The 18,034-nt window shown below is 34.9% G+C and overlaps 1 protein-coding gene across 7 annotated transcripts in view; it reads left to right on the top strand.

Moving 5' to 3' along the window:
- Positions 1-18,034, top strand: part of INTU (inturned planar cell polarity protein) — a 108,910-nt gene that overhangs the window by 47,549 nt on the left and 43,327 nt on the right. For 4 of the 7 annotated variants that reach the window (XM_017959035.3, XM_017959036.3, XM_017959033.3 and 1 more), the window contains exons 5-8: positions 5,015-5,133; positions 10,171-10,260; positions 14,247-14,324; positions 17,513-17,717. In XM_017959035.3, coding sequence (XP_017814524.2) covers positions 5,015-5,133; positions 10,171-10,260; positions 14,247-14,324; positions 17,513-17,717 — 492 coding nt within the window. The remainder of the gene's footprint in view (positions 1-5,014; positions 5,134-10,170; positions 10,261-14,246; positions 14,325-17,512; positions 17,718-18,034) is intronic. The other 3 variants (XM_017959034.3, XM_003899169.5, XM_009207538.4) reach the window with 2 other exon arrangements.

The raw sequence follows: 18,034 nt of genomic DNA, 5'->3' as shown, positions 1-18,034 counted from the left end.
CCTTTCAACATCAATGTTTTGAGTCTGTTAATTGTTTTGTTCAAGTTTTATCTTTTATTGGTTTCTTGTCTGCTTTGCCTATTCATAATTAAGAAAGATATAGAAATCTCCCCCTCTGATGAGGATTTGTCCATTTTTCCCTCCAGTTCTAAATATTTATGCTTTATATATTTTGAGACAATTTTGTTATGTGCATTAATGTTTAGAATTATTAAATCTTCCTGGAGAACTGAACTTTTTGACCTCATGATATGATCCTCTCCACCCTAGTTTGTTTCTGTCTTAAAGTCCTTTTTTAACATTAACATTTTAAAAATAATATTTAATATCATACAGCTTTATTTTATAAGTATTTGAATTTTTTTCTTTCTTTTTCTCAGTCCGTGTCTTTATGTATGTGACATGTCTTTTACACACAGCCTATTTCCAATCTGGCAGTCTCTCTCTTCTAACAAACTCAGTGGGTCCATTTATAGAGATTACTGATATATTTGAATTCATTTCTGCTACCTTATTTGAAAATTTCTACTGGAATTGCTTTTTCTGTGATATTTTTCTTATCTATTTTTGGTTGCTTGTGTCATTATTTTTGCTATATACTCTTTCTGTTTTTTAAATGATTACAGTTAAAATTTTATGATATTTGTCTTAACGGATTCTAAAGTGAAACACTATTTTAACCCCTTTTCAAATAATTCAAACCCCTTAATACACCTTAGCTTCAGTTACCCTTCTCTTTACTTATGTGCTATTGTCATCAATATTTTAGTGCTATCTCTTTTCTCCATCATCTATAATTATAACTACTACTTATTATAACATTTTGTACACCATAAAATTTATAAATTAAGTATATATTATGCAATATATAAATGATGTATTATAAAATGTATAACTATAATTATATATTATATATTTGTATGTTTGTTTTTAATATAAATATTATATATTTCATACAGCTTTACCTAGCTTAAATTTACAATTGTGCCTCATATTTTCTTTATTCATCATCCTCTTACATTGGAGACTGTCCTTATTGGATCATTATTTTCTTCCTAAAACATATATTTTAAACATGTCTTTTTAGTGAAAGTGTGTTGGTGATCAATTCTTTTTGTTGTTATTTATCTGATGATGGCTTCTTTTACCTCTTCTTGAAAGGTAGCTTGATAATTCTAGATTGTATTCATTTGGGTAGGCTACTTGCTATAACAAACAATCCTAATGTCTCAGTGGCTTAACATGATGAAAGTTTAGATCTCATTTCATTTAACTATTCCTGGTCATGTGGCTCAGTGACTCCAGCCTTTCTTCTAGTGTTCCTATTATTCCCAAGGGCTTAGGAGTCCTCTATTAGATCCTTTGCATCTAATTGACCAATGAGAGAAGAGAGAAGGCAGGCAGTATCACATGGGACATTTTGGAGACCTGACTTGAAAGAAGTAACATCATTTCTGCTCATGTTCCATTGGGTAGAATTAGTCACATGGTCTATCCCTATGCAAGGAAGTAAGAAATGTAGCCTTCCTGTGTGGCCAGGAAGAAGATCAAGTGAATACGTAAGTTGCTTGTGCCACCTAGGTAGATAGTTATTTTCTCTAATCTATTTGAAGATAGTATCCCTTTGTCTTTTGACCTCCATTATTGCTCTTAAGAAGTCTACTGTCAGTCTGTCATTCCTTTGTAAGGAATGTGCCTTTTCTAGTGTTTGTTCAGCTTTTTACTTCTTCTATGCCCCAACTGTTGTTTAATCTCTCCATTGTGTTTTGTATTTAAACAATTACATATTTATTTTTAGAAGTTTCTGAAAAGTGTTTAATCATCATTTCAAATCTGCCATGATATTCCTGGGGGTCTTTTGTTGCTTGCTCATCTTTGTAACTCTAAACTTGTAGACTCTATATTCTGTATCTGCCCATTCTACAAGCTCTAGTCCTGAGAGGATTCTCACGTGTCACAAGGTTTTCACTTGCAATGGCTTGCCTTCTTATGTCCTTAGGGATCTTTGACTAAACTTATTGCTTGATGTTATCTTTGGGAGTCTTGTCGTTCTAATGAGGGGATGCTGTCCTCCAGAGATAATTTGTTTCTTCTGCTTTTGCCACTGACCTAGGATATTTCAGTCTTACTTGAGGGTATGGTCTTAACAAAGTGGTTCTAGGCTCAGCTCACCTACCTTGTTCCTAGCCCAGTACTCAGTGTCCTGATGGAAGCTGTCATGGGAATCAGCCCTCAGGACAGGCCTACTTCTGTCCTTCTGCCCACCACTCAACACTCCCAGCAGAAGCCCTAACTTGCTCTGCAGTAATGGAGGAGGTTGGAAGGTTGTCCTTGGAAACCTCCCTGCTTCTTGCATGTCAGCAATTTGACAAGTATGTTCTGGCCATGGATCTAGTTTTACAACGAAAGGGTCTCTCAGAGCATCTAGTCAAACATAATACTTTCCACAGAAGTGAGATTTAAAAGGTTTTTAACTAATCTGTATCTCTTTCTTTTTGAAATCCTTCGAGTCTGTATTCTCAATGCTAAAGCTATTTTATCCAAAAGGATTCATTTCCTTGTGTTGCTTCATATATCAAAATTTAGTGAATAATCAAAATGGCAAAGAAGGAATTTACTTAAACACATTTTTGTTATTTCTGTGTTCTGAAAAATACAGACCTGGCCGGGCGCGGTGGCTCACGCCTGTAATCCCAGCACTCTGGGAGGCCGAGGCGGGCGGATCACGAGCTCAGGAGATCGAGACCATCCTGGCTAACAGGGTGAAACCCCGTCTCTACTAAAAATACAAAAAAGCCGGGCGTGGTGGCGGGCGCCTGTAGTCGCAGCTACTCGGGAGGCTGAGGCAGGAGAATGGCGTGAACCCGGAAGGCGGAGCTTGTAGTGAGCTGAGATCCAGCCACTGCACTCCAGCCTGGGCGACACAGCGAGACTCCGTCTCAAAACATAAATTAAAAAAAAAAAAAAATACATGCAGACCTAGAGTTAATAATTCTAATTTCTTGTGTGTAGTACTGATCCTTTATATTTTTAAAACAAATGAAATATTTAAGCATTTGTTATATAAAACATACAACAAATTTCCGGGACGATAACATCCTGAATCTTCTAAGTCATTTTGGAGTAAGATACTGCTAAGACCTTTTGTCATCCTTGCCTTTCTTTCCATGGGAAAGTGTGTAGATGTTTCTCAAAAGAACAGGTTTCTGTCTGTTGCCAGCCCTGTATCAACATTGTAATTAAGAGAGGCTTTTATTCTTATTGAACAGAGTGGAAGCTGCTGCAAATGCATGCTACTAATAAGTGCTTAAAAATGCAGCTAATTAAATTGGTTAAGAACCGTAGAGCTTGCCAGGTCTTTAATAGTGAGGCTTTTATGATTGGAATAGAGACCTTCTCAAATGACCTTTTTTGACTGGTATGACTTAATTTATAATAAAATCTCATAAGGTCATTTTACGTGTCACAAGGTTTTCTGTGAGTTACATATTTGATAAAAGCTTATCTTCTTTAAGTTACAAGGTTTCAAAATGTAAAGACCATAAGCTTGGAGATTTCGAAAAACTATTCAAAGAGTATATGAGGTTTTTTTTGTTTAAAGTAGTGTATGGTATTTTGGCTAAATACAATAAAATTACTTATTGGCCAAGATTTAAATCTGTTAAGTAGACAACAGAAGCTCTTAACTGATATTTAACTTAATTTCTAGATATAAAATAATGTTTTGTAACTTTTTTAGATTAGAATTACTGCAATAAAATTTTAGTTGTTAGGCAGAGTGTATTTGACCAGCATATTCTATAGTAATTTGCATATATTGAATGTGCTTACTAAGTATAAAAAGCAGATGTCTCCGATTTATTTATATTTGTCATAATGTAAAAGTTGGCAAGACATGGAGACTGTATCATGTAATTATTTATTGTATAGTGAGACCACAGCAAGATATGTAATACTCTTTAGAGAGATAGAGAACCAGAGAAAATATATGGTACTATTTAAGGAGCTTGGGTTTTCAATAGTGGCAATATTAATATTTATGGATACAGTCATTAAACAGGGCAACTGGAAGCCACTCTGAATTCTTCATGGTTTCTATCTTAACATTTTCATTTTGCCTGCTTTTAATTTTCCTTGTGAGAGAAATAAATGTTGCTTTAAGGAACAACAAAAAATGAGGTACAGAATGGTGCATCTCTTTGTATGACAGTATTGAGACAGTGCACATCCTGATTTTGAAATTTGTCATTTTATTTTGTAAAAACTGTTTCCTGAGACATGCTCTTCTCGAAAATAGAAAAACATAAGGCATTTTGTGAATTATCTTGTACATCTAGTATTTTCCATGTTTTAAAATAAAATATGCTCTTTTCAAGTTTGAATTCAGATTAGTTTGTGGCATACACAGTGTTTCAAATTTGACAGATAAGGTTTTATAATATTGTGACACTTTTTTCTTATTATCTATATTATAATTTAGTTCTGTATTCTCACTTTGTAAGTTTAATTGCTGTCTTGGCTTGGATTTAATGATTTCACCAAAAATGTTGAATATTGTCTTTTAAAAAAATAGTATAAAAGTAATTAAATTTAAAGACTCCTAATAGTTACTTGTGGTACCTGTGTAGCTGTGTAACCACAGGGACGAGAATAACTGTATACTATTAACAAAATATAATAAAATATGAGTATTACAAATTGCTATTAAAGAGATTAAAGTTTAAAACTGTTTTAAATGAATTGTAATTTAAATTAATTAGTATCCTACTTAGTATATTATTTGTTGTTATGACTAATTTTGGCAGTCTCTAACTTATTTTCAAGTGTAGTATTTTACATGCTAGTTAATGTGTTAAAATTCCAAGCATAGTTCTCCCCTTGTGTTTGAATAAAACTCCCACTGAAGCTGAAAGGATTCATTTTTTGTTCTTTTCTTAATACAAAGTTTGAACTTTCCCTGACAAAGATACCGGTTGGAAAATTGGGTGGTTTGATCATTTGTTTCATTTAACAGCAGGAAATTCTTTATCATTATCCAATGTCTGAAGCATCTCAGAAACTTAAAAGTGTGAGAGGGATTTTTCTCACACTCTGTGACATGCTGGAAAACGTAACTGGGACACAAGTTACTAGGTAATAATTTTTATTTGGCTTTAATTCTGTTTTTTTCAAGTTCTTTTATTTCACCCTGACAAATAAAATGCTGAAACAAGTATCTGTTATACAAGTATACTTGTATCTACAATATATGTATTATATACATTATAGTCCATAATCTATGTACATACATGTATATATCTATACATTATAGATAACGAGATCTACAGAATGTCTGCAGATTTTTGCTTCATCTAAGTTATTTCTACCAATCATCTATTTGAAGTGTAGGTTCTCAATGCAGCTGTAGATCTGGGTGTTTTGGCACATTTTAAATAACAGTTGGGCCTATATTTATTATTTCTTCATGAAGGTGTATCTTTTAAGCATGGCATTATTATGAATCTCAGCTTTTTCATGTTTCTATCTTGATTGTTAACTTCCTAGGCAATACCTTTATGGCAAACAGAATTGGCAAGAATGACTGAACACCAAAATTGGTCATATAGTTAGGACATACTCTGTTCTTACAACAATGATAGAAAAATACAGAATGTTCTTTAGGAGGGCTATTCATAATCAGTGAATTTTCCTACCCTTCCACCCTTAAAACTCTCCAATATCTGTTATTCCACACTCTATGTCCATGTGTACACATTATTTAGCTCCCATTTGTCCCTTTAATCTAACTTGATTTAGGTTAAAGGCTTAAAAGTAAGACTTGACACTATAAAAATGCTAGAGGAAAACCTAGGAAAAATGTTTCTGTACATTGGTCTAGGCAAATAATTCATGACTAAGACCTTGAAAGCAAATGCAGCAAAACCAAAAATAGACAAATAGGACAGATGCATTCATCATCAGTGTAGATACTCAGTGATGGATGAGCACCATTCATCCAATTGATGTCAAATAATTTTATATTTGGAACTCTTAATATAGTCAGTTATAGAGTCAAATACCCATTCCATTGATTTATTAAGCCCTGACATTGAAATGCCATAATTTATGGGAAGAAGAGGCTCAAAGCTTTTAGGTTTGTGTTTTTTTCCATAAAATAAATCTAAGAATTATAAACAATTTTTCTTCTTTAATATTCAACAATTTTAGACTTTACAAAAAAATTTTATCTCAAATTTCAACAGCCTCCATAATACTGAGAAAATATCAAATTGGATTTTCTAGTCTTTAACTTTTTTTTCCCATATTTAGGTAGAAATGACATTTCTATGATTTTAAAAGAGGTAGAATCTACAAGGCAATAGAAAGAAGAATTTTATTTTTTAACTAATTGAAAGTCATGTTTATGTGACTTTAATATATTGTATATACAAACTGTTAGTTTATTTTCAATACAGTAGTACTGGAGGCTCTATTTAGTTTATCAATTTGGGTTCATAAAAGCGTATTGCAGGCCTCTTTATTTTTTAAACATCTTTATTGAGATATAGTACATAAGTGATACAGTTCACCCATTTGAAGTGCATGTGTAATCCTAAAATTGGTATGGAACCAAAAAAGAGCCTGAATAGCCAAAGCAGTCCTCAGCAAAAAGAACAAAACTTAGAGGCATCACATCACCTGATTTCAAATTATACTATAAGGCTATAGTAACCCAAAACAGCATGTTACTGGTATAAAAATAGACACATAGATCAATGGAACAGAATAGAGAAACAGAAATAAAGCCACATGCCTATAGCCAATTGATCTTTGACAAAGTTGACAAAAATATACACTGGGGAAAGTACACCCTAATCAATAAATGGTGCTGGGAAAGTTGGATAGCCATATGCAAAAGAATGAAACTGGACCCATCTCTCTCACCATATACAAAAATGAACTCAAGTTAGATTAAAGACTTAAGTATAATTCCTGACACTATTTACACTATAAAAATGCTAGAAGAAAACCTAGGAAAAACTCTTCTGGATATTGGCCTAGGCAAATAATTCATGAGTAAGACCTCAAAAGCAAATACAACAAAACCAAAAAATAGATAAGTAGGACTTAATTAAACTGAAAAGTTTCTACACAGCAAAAGAAATAGTGCAGAGTCAATAGATAGCCTTCAGAATGAGAGAAAATATTTGCAAATTGCACATCCACCAAGTGACTAATATCCAGAATCTATATAGCGAACTCAACTCAACAAGAAAACAACCAATAACCCCATTAAAAAGTGGGCAAAGGACATGAACAGACATTTTTAAAAAGAAGACGTACAAATGGATAACGTGCATATGAAAAAGTGCTTATCACTAATCATCAGAGAAGTGCAAATTAAAAGCACAATGAGATAACATCTTACACCAGTCAGAATGGCTGTTATTAAAAGGTCAAAAAATAATAGATGCTGGTGAGGATGCAGAGAAAAGGGAATGCTTATACAGTGCTGGTGGAATTGTAAATGAATACAGCCTCTACAGAAAACAGTATGGAGATTTCTCAAAAAACTAAAAATATAACTACAATTTGATCCAGTAACCCCATGACTGGGTATATACCCAAAGAAAAGAAATCATTATATCAAAAAGATACCTGCACTCATATATTTATGAGTGCTATTCACAGTAGCAAAGATAATGGAATCAATCTAAGCATCCATCAACAGATGACTGGATAAAGAAAATGTGGTGTATGTATATACGATGAAATAAAAAAGAACAAATAAATAAATGGAATAAATTAAATAAGTAAATGGAATAAATAACAGAAAATGAAATCATGTCATTTGCTGCAACGTAGATAGAACTGGAGGCCATTATCTTAAGTGACACAACTCAAACAGAAAGTCAAATATTACATATTCTCACTTATAAATGAGGGCTAAATAATGTATTCACATGGACGTAGTGTGTAAAATAACAGACACTGGAGATTTTGAAGGGCGGGAGGGGAGTCAGAAATGAAAAACTACTTAATGGATACAATGTACACTCCTCAGGTGATGGTTGCACTAAAAGCCCAAACTTCACCACCATGCAATATCCATCTATTACAACTGTACTTGTACCCCCTAAATATATACAAATAACAAATTTTAAAGTGTACAAGTAAATGCTTTTTGGTGTATTCACAGATATATGCAACCCTCATCAAAGTCAATTTTAAAACATTTTTCTCACGTCAGAAAGAAATCCTATACCCTTTAGCTCAGCCAGCCCAACACCTGGGCAACTGCTAATCTACTTTCCATTCCTATAGATATCCCTGTTCTGGACATTACATATGAATGGAATCATATAATGTGTGGCTATTTGTGACTGGCTTCTTTCATTTAGCATAGGAGATGCATTTCATTTAGCATAAGGTGTGCATTCCTCCTTTACAGTCTTATTAGAAAGAAAATTTGTTTCTCTGTGCGGTGTTTTGGGGGTTTTTTTGGTTTTTTTGTTTTTTGTTTTTTTGGTTTTTTTGTTTTTTGTTTTTTTGGTTTTTTTTGTCTTCGTTTTTTCTACTGTAAAGAATAGATGTTATTTTACCTAATATTTAGATTTTGTTATTAACCATGAGATATGGGTTAAATGTGGAAAGCAGTAAATACAGCTAGAAAAACTTTTTTGAGAAGGTAATAAATATGGAAATTAGGGGTTCCTTAGCAATGTGTGTATCTTTTGTTGCATACACACTTTTTAAACTATAGTAATATTAGTATACTACAAGAGTCTAATATTTGTCTAAAAGTGTATGCATTTCTAAAATGTATTAAGACAAAAGTAATGTTCTGTGTGGAAAAATTCATTTAATGATTTATATTTAAAATTCTACACAAAGTTCTCTATATTATCATAGTTCGTTATTGTATCTCTTTTTAGAACATATTTAAATTTTTAAAACTTCACTGAAGTATAATGAAGTAAACTGAACATATGTAAAATGTACAATTTGATTAGTTTTCACATAGGTGTATACCCTGAAACTATCAACACAATGAATATATTCATCACGCCAAAAGTTTCCTTGAGAACACATTTAAATCTGACTTACATTTTGTTTACATGTTTATATATTTGTGTCCCATACTGATTGTCATCTCAGCTGGGACTACATCTTCCTTTCTTTAGCAAATCATCTTCATAAATAGGCAGTCACAAAATATTTGTTAAATTAACCAACTGAGATGAAGCTTTCTTTTTTTTTTTTTTTTTAATTGAGACAGGGCCTTGCTTTGTCACCCATGCTGGAGTGCAGTCATGGCTCACCACAGCCTTGACCTCCCAGCCTCAAGTGATCCTCCCATCTCAGTCCCCATCCCAAGTAGCTAAGACTACAGGACCACTCCACTATGCCCAGCTAATTTTTTATTATTTTTTTTAGAAATGGGGTCTTACTTTGTTCCCCAGGGTGGTCTCAAACTTCTGGGCTTAAGTGATCTTCCCACTTTAGCTTCCCTTAAGTGCTGGGATTATAGGTATGATCCACTGCACCCCGTTTTGAAGCTTTCTTTTGGAAAAAAAAATTTATATTATGCTTAATGTTAGCAAGAGAATTTCAACTTTTTTTTTTTTTTTTCTATAATGGGTCTACTTTTGTTTGGCCTAGAGTTTTCTTTTTTCTCTTTTTGAGACATAGTCTCACTGTGTCACCTAGGCTGGAGTGCAGTGGCACAATCTTGGCTCACTGCAACCTCCACCTCCCAGGTTGAAGCACTTCTTGTACCTCAGCCTCCCGAGTAGCCGGGATCACAGGCATGTACCACCACACCAGGCTGTCTTTTGTGTTTGTAGTAGAGACAGGGTTTTGCAATGTTGACCAGGCTGTTCTCGAACTCGTGACCTCAAGAGATCCACCTGCCTTGGTCTCCCAAAGTGCTGGGATCATAGGTGTGAGCCACCACACCCAGCCTGGCCTAGAGTTTTCTGTTTTGCTTTTTTTTTTTCAATATGTTGCAGTGTATTTTTACTGTCATATAATTCCTTGCGTTTTTTGCACGCAGGTATATGAAAAGGAATCTACTTGTTAAGTATGCAGTTCTTAAATCATACCATATGCAATCTTTTATGAATTATACTTATAATTTTATGACATTTAAAGATATTTTTATCTTATTTTGAATTTATTGTTTCTTAGCTCATCCCTCCTTTTAAATGGAAAACAAATTCACGTGGCTTATTGGAAAGAATCTCACAAGTTGTTGCTAATTGGCCTGCCTGCTGAAGAGTAAGTTGAGGTTTTTGCTTACCTTAAAATCATTTCAAAATAATATTATATTTCTTTTGTTAAAATTATTACATTTTTGTCAAAAGACAAACTCCTTGAACAGTTTTACAGTTTAAAGATCGATTGCGCTAGAAAAATAGTTACCTGTGTTCATTTGGTATGAATAATGCAGAAAGGTGCCATGGAGTCTCAGCTGGGCCAGTTCGTAAGCGGGGGGGCTGTCAATACACTTGCTTCTTTTGTGGTCAGTAGAGAGGTGGCTGACAGATGAGCTCTGCCTCTGCTAAAATTTTTGACAATATTGTGATTTGGATTTTGCACATTTACAGTTTTTTACTGTTGGACCAGATTTTGGAGAATTAAGGGTCAGCAGAAGGGTATTTTGCCCTGATTTGAGCATCTTTGACAAAATAAGGTATATGTAACTCTAAAGTGACTTCTCTAATGGTACATCATATATTATCATGGTCTCCCTCTTAACTTTTTTGTGAGTATTTTGAAGTATACATTTAATAGTTGGAGGTAAAAGCAGGATTGACATTTATAATAAACTGACCTTGTGCTCCAGGGACTGCATTAGGTACTTTACATTTATTAAACTCATTTAATCTTCAAAATCACTTCCAGACATACTTAGTGATTACTGGTTCCATTTTGTATATGAGGAAAGTAAAATCAAAAGAGGGTTCAATAACTTGCCAAAGCTCGCATAGTCAACAAGAGGCAGGATTGGAAATTGATTGAGGGTCTGTCTGAATTCTTTCTACAACATTGTTTCCCTAATGTCATAGGACATTGAAAATCAAGGGAGAAATAGACTACAAGTATGGAGAATGGCCCTAAGGAGATGAACTTAACTACTATTATAATAGTATTATGTTCCTGTTCAATGGTTTTTAAAACTTGTAATTTAGACTTTTGCCTACTTTAAAAGGTATTCGGACAACTTTTATTAAGTAATTAAACACACTTTAGTTTTCCCCTTTGGTCTGTAGAATCATAGCATATGGTCTACAAAATAGGAATCAAATATCAAAGCAAATACTATAGTATGTGATGGATACAACTTTAGAGAATACCAGTTGAGATAAATTTTCTCTTGGTGTTGCTTCAAGCTTCCCAAGAAAGAAAAAGATGTACCAGAAAGATGCATTATCTAGCCAATCTGAACGTGAATATGACTATTTTTTATTACTAATGATTTTGTTAACCAGATTTCCTTCATTATATAGCAGTGTATTCATTTTTTATTGCTGTGTAACAAATCGTTCCCCAAAACATAGGGGTAATTTAAACTTAAATAGTAAACATTTATTAACACAGAGGTATTTTTGTGGTTCAGGAATCCAGGAGTAACCTAGCAGGTAGTTCTGCCTCAAGGTCTTTTCTTGAGGTTACAATCCAGTGTTGGCCAGGGATAGACTTATCTGAAGGCTTTAACTGGAGCTGGAGAATCTGCTTCCAACGTGGCTTATACACATGGCCATTGATAAGAAGCCTAGTTTCTTGCCACGTGGACCTCTCCATGTAGCTGCTTGGGTGTCCTCATAACGTGTCAACTGGCTTCCTCCAAAGTGGCGAGCCAAAACACAGAAAGGGGGGATGCTACAAGACCTTTTATGTCTTAACCCTAGAAGTGACACACTGCCATTTCCACAATATTTGTCATTTCCACCATTCTGTTTGTCAGAATTGAGTTACTAAGCTCAGCCCACACTCATGGGGAGAGGAATTAAGCCTCACTTCTTGAGGGGAAGAGTATCAAAGAATTTGTGGACCTATTTTACCATCACAACAGGAATTCCAAAGATGGCTACAGTGAAAAATATCAAAATGATTATATTTTGAAAGTAACTTTAATTTTGGACAGAAAGAAATATAATCTATCATAAATGTGGGGTTCAAATCTTTTAACATGGGGGATAATGGCGCTGTGACATATACTAGATGAGGGCACTCTTTAACCAGCCACACAAGAGAAAAATGTGTGTTTTTCTGTCTAAAATAGGATACTGAACCCTTCTCAGAGACTGCCCTGTGGGTTTGGATTATGAGGAACAAAAGAGTTGTTTAGAAAGTATGGGTCTACAGCCAGGCAGTGGCTCACACCTGTAATCCTAGCACTTTGGGAGGCCAAGGCTAGTGGATTCCTTGAGCTCAGGAGTTCAAGACCAGCGTAGGTAACATAGTGAAACCCTGTCTCTACAGAAAATGCAAAAATTAGCCAGGCACGGTGGCATGCATCCGTAGTCCCAGCTACTTGGGTGACTGAGGTGGGAGGATTGCATGGGCCTTGGAGGCGGAGGTTGCAGTTAGCTGTGATGCTGCCACTGTACTCCAGCCTGGGTGACAGAGCAAGACAATGTCTCAAAAAAAAAAAAAGAAAAGAAAAGAAATAAATTTTGGGTTTACAGGGATTGGAGAACATCCAGAATGAGGTGATTTAGTATGTAGCAGCAGAGTAAAACATGTCTCTTTAAGACTTTTATATCAGCCCAAAAGGCAAAAGAGAAGAAAGAAAATACAGTGGTGAGATAAAGGTAGCATAGGCAGTTAGAGAGAGGAAAGGCAGACCTGGCTAAAGAACTGAGCAAAGGCTGTTCAACCACACTCTGATAACACCAGCCGAATCAGCTAAGCAGAGACAGTTTCCAGGTGAGGTTGTATCTTGAAGCCAACAAAGGACTGTCACTGCTGAACTCTGGACCAAGGTTGTGCCACATGAGGGATGCTCTAGCCAGTTTCTTAATCTTTATTAATCAGGGTGGGGGAAGGGAGGCCATCTTCCCTAAATATTTATGTCATTCCTATACTAAAGAAATTGGCTTGATAAGTTAGAATTAATTTGAAGATCCCCTTTATTCTCTTTCCTGAGCTTCCACTGAAAAGTAAGCTTGAGCCATCTCTTTACCCTTCTCTTAAATGCTCACACCAACCTTCTGTTCCAGATTATTTTCCCTCTTCCATCTCATTTCACCTAACTAAAAGATAGGTAGTATTATTCTCATTTATTCAAACTTGGAAATAGAGTATTGAGAGATCACGCACAAGCACCTCTTCAGTGTCAACTTACATGTCTTCATATCACCAACATTTTGCACGTGCTTTGTAATTTAACTCAAAGGCCTGGGATTTTCTCCTCATCCATTTCAGTGCCATAGACTGCGTGTTTCCCTCCTCACCTCTATGCCTTTTATAAGCAGGGTAAGAAAAGTGCTGTCCCACAGAATTTAGGGTGGGGCACATGATCGAGGGATATGTGTTTTCAGATGGGAAGATAACATTCCCGTGATGGCTGCAGTGAATAGCGGAAACCTAACCAGGAGGACAGTGTGGGGTAGTGGGAGAATAACTTTGGGTCTAAGAAGATGAGTGCTCACCAGCAGGCTCTACTCCCTTTCTACCCTTGCAGAAATTATGTAACTTCTTGGACTTCTGTTTACTCACTGGCATAATGGGAATAATAAGAACTACCTTGTAAAATTCTTATAAGGCTTCAATGAGAAAATATAAGTCCATTTCTTTATTTCCTTTCTCCTACTTTCTTCCCATTCTCCATTTCAATTAAGAGTGTGTTTTTGTCACAGGATTTGGAGGCCCAGTTGATATGTGGGTAATACTAAAAAGTGTCAAGAATTTAGCTTTTTTTTTTTTGTGGGCCCAGGTCTTGTAAAAACTAGTTTATTTGCATTAATTTCATTTAATCCTCAGAATCAATCTGAGAAGGGCTTGGTGACTATTGGCCTCATTTTACAGATGAAGAAACTGAACTTTAGAGAGAGTCACATGATTTGCAAATAAATGGTGTTATAAAGTCCCTGTTAGATTCATGCTGGAACTAAATCTAGAATAAAGTGATCAATGGTCATTGAAAGCGACCATTTTATACAGCTTTACTCAGAGTTGACTCAAGGATGATCTGCTTCTTTTAGATAAATGTCATTTGATTATGCTGTAAATTAATACGTGTAATTTTACTTTTTTAGAGTTCCTCTTCCTCGGCTAAGGAACATGATAGAAAATGTCGTCCAAACCTTAAAATTTATGTATGGTTCTTTAGATAGGTAAGTACTTCTTCAAATTGACTCTCAAGTTTTAATTACATGATTCTAAGTCACCTTTTGCATTTCAGACCATTTCTTGCTTGACAGGTTAGTTATTTGTCTCCTCTTTCTCCTCCTTCCCTCTTTCCTCCTCCTCTTCCTTCCTCTTCCTTCTCCTCTTCCTTCCTCCTTTCTCTTTCCTTATTCTTCCACCTCCTTCTTTTTCTCCTTCCTCTTCTTATTTTCTCATCTTTTATTACTGGCTTTTATGTTACAACAGTAGGCAGTTTTTCATTTGATTCCTTTTTTGTTTGTTTGTTTTGTTTTGTTTTTGGTCTCATATATGACTTTAGTGAAATTTCTTAGTGAATTAGTGACACAACCACAACTGTATTCTGATTTGATGTATTTCTGTAGGGTCAAATGTAAGAGTATTTCTTCATAACAGATACAGAAAAGAGAAAGACTTAAAATATATTTTTGTGGGTTTTTTTGCTTGTAAGACCATTAAATTCCCTATCCTGAAATATGATGGTTCTTTCTCAAAAAAAATTCTTTAGTAAAAAATTTATGCAGTATTATTTTAAAAAGACATACAGTAGAGACAGTATTGACTGATTTTGTTTGTGTCCTTCCATATATTTTTCTATATAATAAAAATATATTCCCTTTTTAATAAAAGTGTGCTGCTATGCATATTTTTCTGCTTCTTGCTTTTTTAACCTTCTTGATCTGAAGGCAGAAATTTGAGGTAACATTTAACATTTGAGCACACAAAACTGGGTATGGGAAATCGATTTTTCTCTTAGTGACTTTTGTTCTTGTATTTCTGAGGGCTAAAATGGTATCTTTGTGTTTAAAGCCTTAGGAGTATATCAATACAAAAATCCAAAGGCAGTTTATACATTTTTCCAAACCATAGTGATATCAGCTCTCTGTTTATCTATAGTGGATCTTTGTTCTTATTGTTCTGACAGCGTCATGAAGGAATTTTCTGTGATGGTGTCATCTGGGAAAATTATCTAGTTTGCAGTGCAGTGTTCTCTAGAGGAACCACTGAGGAGGCACATCCCTGTCAAACCTGATTACTTACTGACATTTTCCAAATGAGTGAGCTACAAAGAGCTGGGCATCCATAAATAGTCCTTTTATCTTTTACTAGTAAGGAAATTTTTAACCAATGAAGAGTAAGAATGTGGTTATGAACTGCCTCTTTAAGTTTACTCGAGAGAGGCAAACTTTGCCATATTTTGCCCTAATTAAAGTTTTCTGTTTTCATAAAACCAGAGATTGTCAAAGATTAAATTTTTGCAATGAGTTTCATACATGAAAATAGTCCATTAGAGTTGTCCTGCAAATTCCATTAGAGTAGACTGGGGACAGAGGGACTTAATTTCTCTTTCATCTTGAAATTTATCTTCCATTCATAGTGAAAGTATCTTTTTGATGGCAGCAAATTTAATTCTTTTCTACTTCAAGTGAGAATTTAAAGAGCAAACTATAATAATAAATATGAAGATCCATTGAGTTCTTAAAACCAAGAAGCACAGTGAATCCAGGATGTTATTAATAGACATTTTGTAATAATTTTTTATAACAACTTTTTTCTGATTATGAAAGATATTAAGGGCCAATTGTGAAAAATTACAAAAAGACCAAAAAGTGTAGAGACTTAATTATCTTTTTAATGTTGTGAGCTGGTTAAATCTCTATGAGCCACAGAAAACTAACTATATACTACCAGTTTAATGTTGTGACCAAATTAAAGCTGTAACAATTTCCTTCACCATTCCCAACTAATTCATCAGCAAGTCCTCATCAGTCTGTCTTCAAAATCTCCAATGTGTCCGTTTCTCTTTATCTTTACTATTGCCCTGTCCAGCCACTGCTATCTCTCACACACTTCAGTAGCCTCCTAACTGGTCTCCTTCCCTTCAATCTTGCCACTTGAACTAATTTTCATATAGCAGTTAGAGTGATCTTTCTACATTATTATCTGGCTCCTACCTACCCCTCTGACTTCAGATATCAAAGCACACGTGCCTCCTCTGCTCCTTTGCTCAGGGTGCAAACACCCTGGCAAAGCTTTTCCCCACCCCAGGGCTTTTGTACTTTTTCTTCTTGCTGTATCTTCCTGACGTTAGAATATTAGCTCAAATGCCCTTTCTCTGAGATTCTTCTCCAACCATTCAACCTAAAATAGCCAACCTGTCACACCACCCATTCACATTGTGCTATTTTCTGCATAGTCCTTTATACGAATTCATGTTTTTTACCATTTGTTCATTTGCTGTGTTTCTCCATTAGAACATAAGATTCATGGGAGTTCATTGTCTTTTGTCTTGATATTTTTACTGCCATAACTCCAGCAATGAGAATAGTGCCTGGAATGTAGTAGTCACTCAAATATTTGTTGGATGAATCAGCGAATATTATTTTGATACACCGATAGCATATGTACCTGCTATTTTGTCATTCAGCGAGCTGTTCCAATAAATGCTTGCAGTCAATGCTGTGTTACTTTTATATGGCTAAAACCAAGTATTTCGGTTTTTTCTGTCATTTTGTTTTTTGAGTTCTTTAATATTATACCTTCAGCAGTAACGAGGGGAGGAAATAACTTATGCTTATTATGTACTTACTGTTTACCAGTAAATAATAAGCGTAACAAGAACTTATGCTTGTTATGTTCTAGGCATTCTGCATGTGAGTTAGATTGTATTAACCCTATTTTTACAGAGTTGGAAACCAAAGTTAGAGAGAGGTTGGGTGATTTGCCTTTGATAGCTACCCACAAAGAGCTGTGATATGCCACATCTGTTCTATTACAAAGTTCAAAATCTCTTTATCATTCCACGTTGCCTGAAAGATTTCAGGAGTTGTAAATGGTTGAGAGATAGTCAGAGGTAAGAACAACCTACCTTTTTTACAAAAAGGGTATTTCAGCCCTTTCTGTTATAGATATGTCACTTGTGTTAGCCCTGTGGTTCTTCCATAGAACCATCTACTCGATACATTTGAGAGTAAGTTTTAGGGTAAAAAGTGTGGACAGGGTGAATTTCTTTACACAATCCGTCAGTAACATTCTAGCAGCAATTCTATTAAAGGAGAGGAGTGAGGAAGATAGCCTATGTAGTTGGGAAAGATCCAGTTCCCTTAGGAGTACACAAAAAATGACCACCATTTCCATATGTTGTTCTAACTTACAGCTCTTATTTCTCCAGTGCCTTTTGCCAGATTGAGAATGTTCCTCGTTTGGATCATTTTTTTAACTTGTTCTTTCAAAGAGCACTTCAGCCTGCGAAACTGCATTCCAGCGCCAGTCCCAGTGCTCAGCAGTACGATGCTTCCAGTGCAGTACTTTTAGACAACCTCCCTGGAGTCCGGTGGCTCACTCTTCCACTGGAAATCAAGGTAATCTTAGATATCATAAAGAAGAACCAGAACCAGGTGGCTTATTATAATCTTGCATCTTCTTTTTTCGTAGACTTTTTGTTATTTTTGGAATTATGGTTAAAAATTAAAGAGGCAGTTGGTTGACAAAATAGGAGGTCCAGTGTAATAAACCCAGAAAGAGAAATTATTCTTTATAAGTAGAAATTTGCTCTCTCCTCTTACTTTTAAATTTAAGCTTTGTCCAAGCTGGGACTGCTTTTCAGAAATCGTAATTAAATGGTGTATCTTCCTTTGGAATTTTGTGACTTTGATTTTATAATGTAAGGTTGTCAAGT

Source organism: Papio anubis, chromosome 3 (genome assembly GCF_008728515.1).
Source record: "Papio anubis isolate 15944 chromosome 3, Panubis1.0, whole genome shotgun sequence".
Classification (NCBI taxonomy): Eukaryota; Metazoa; Chordata; class Mammalia; order Primates; family Cercopithecidae; genus Papio; species Papio anubis.
This window is presented reverse-complemented; position numbering and strand designations above follow the sequence as displayed.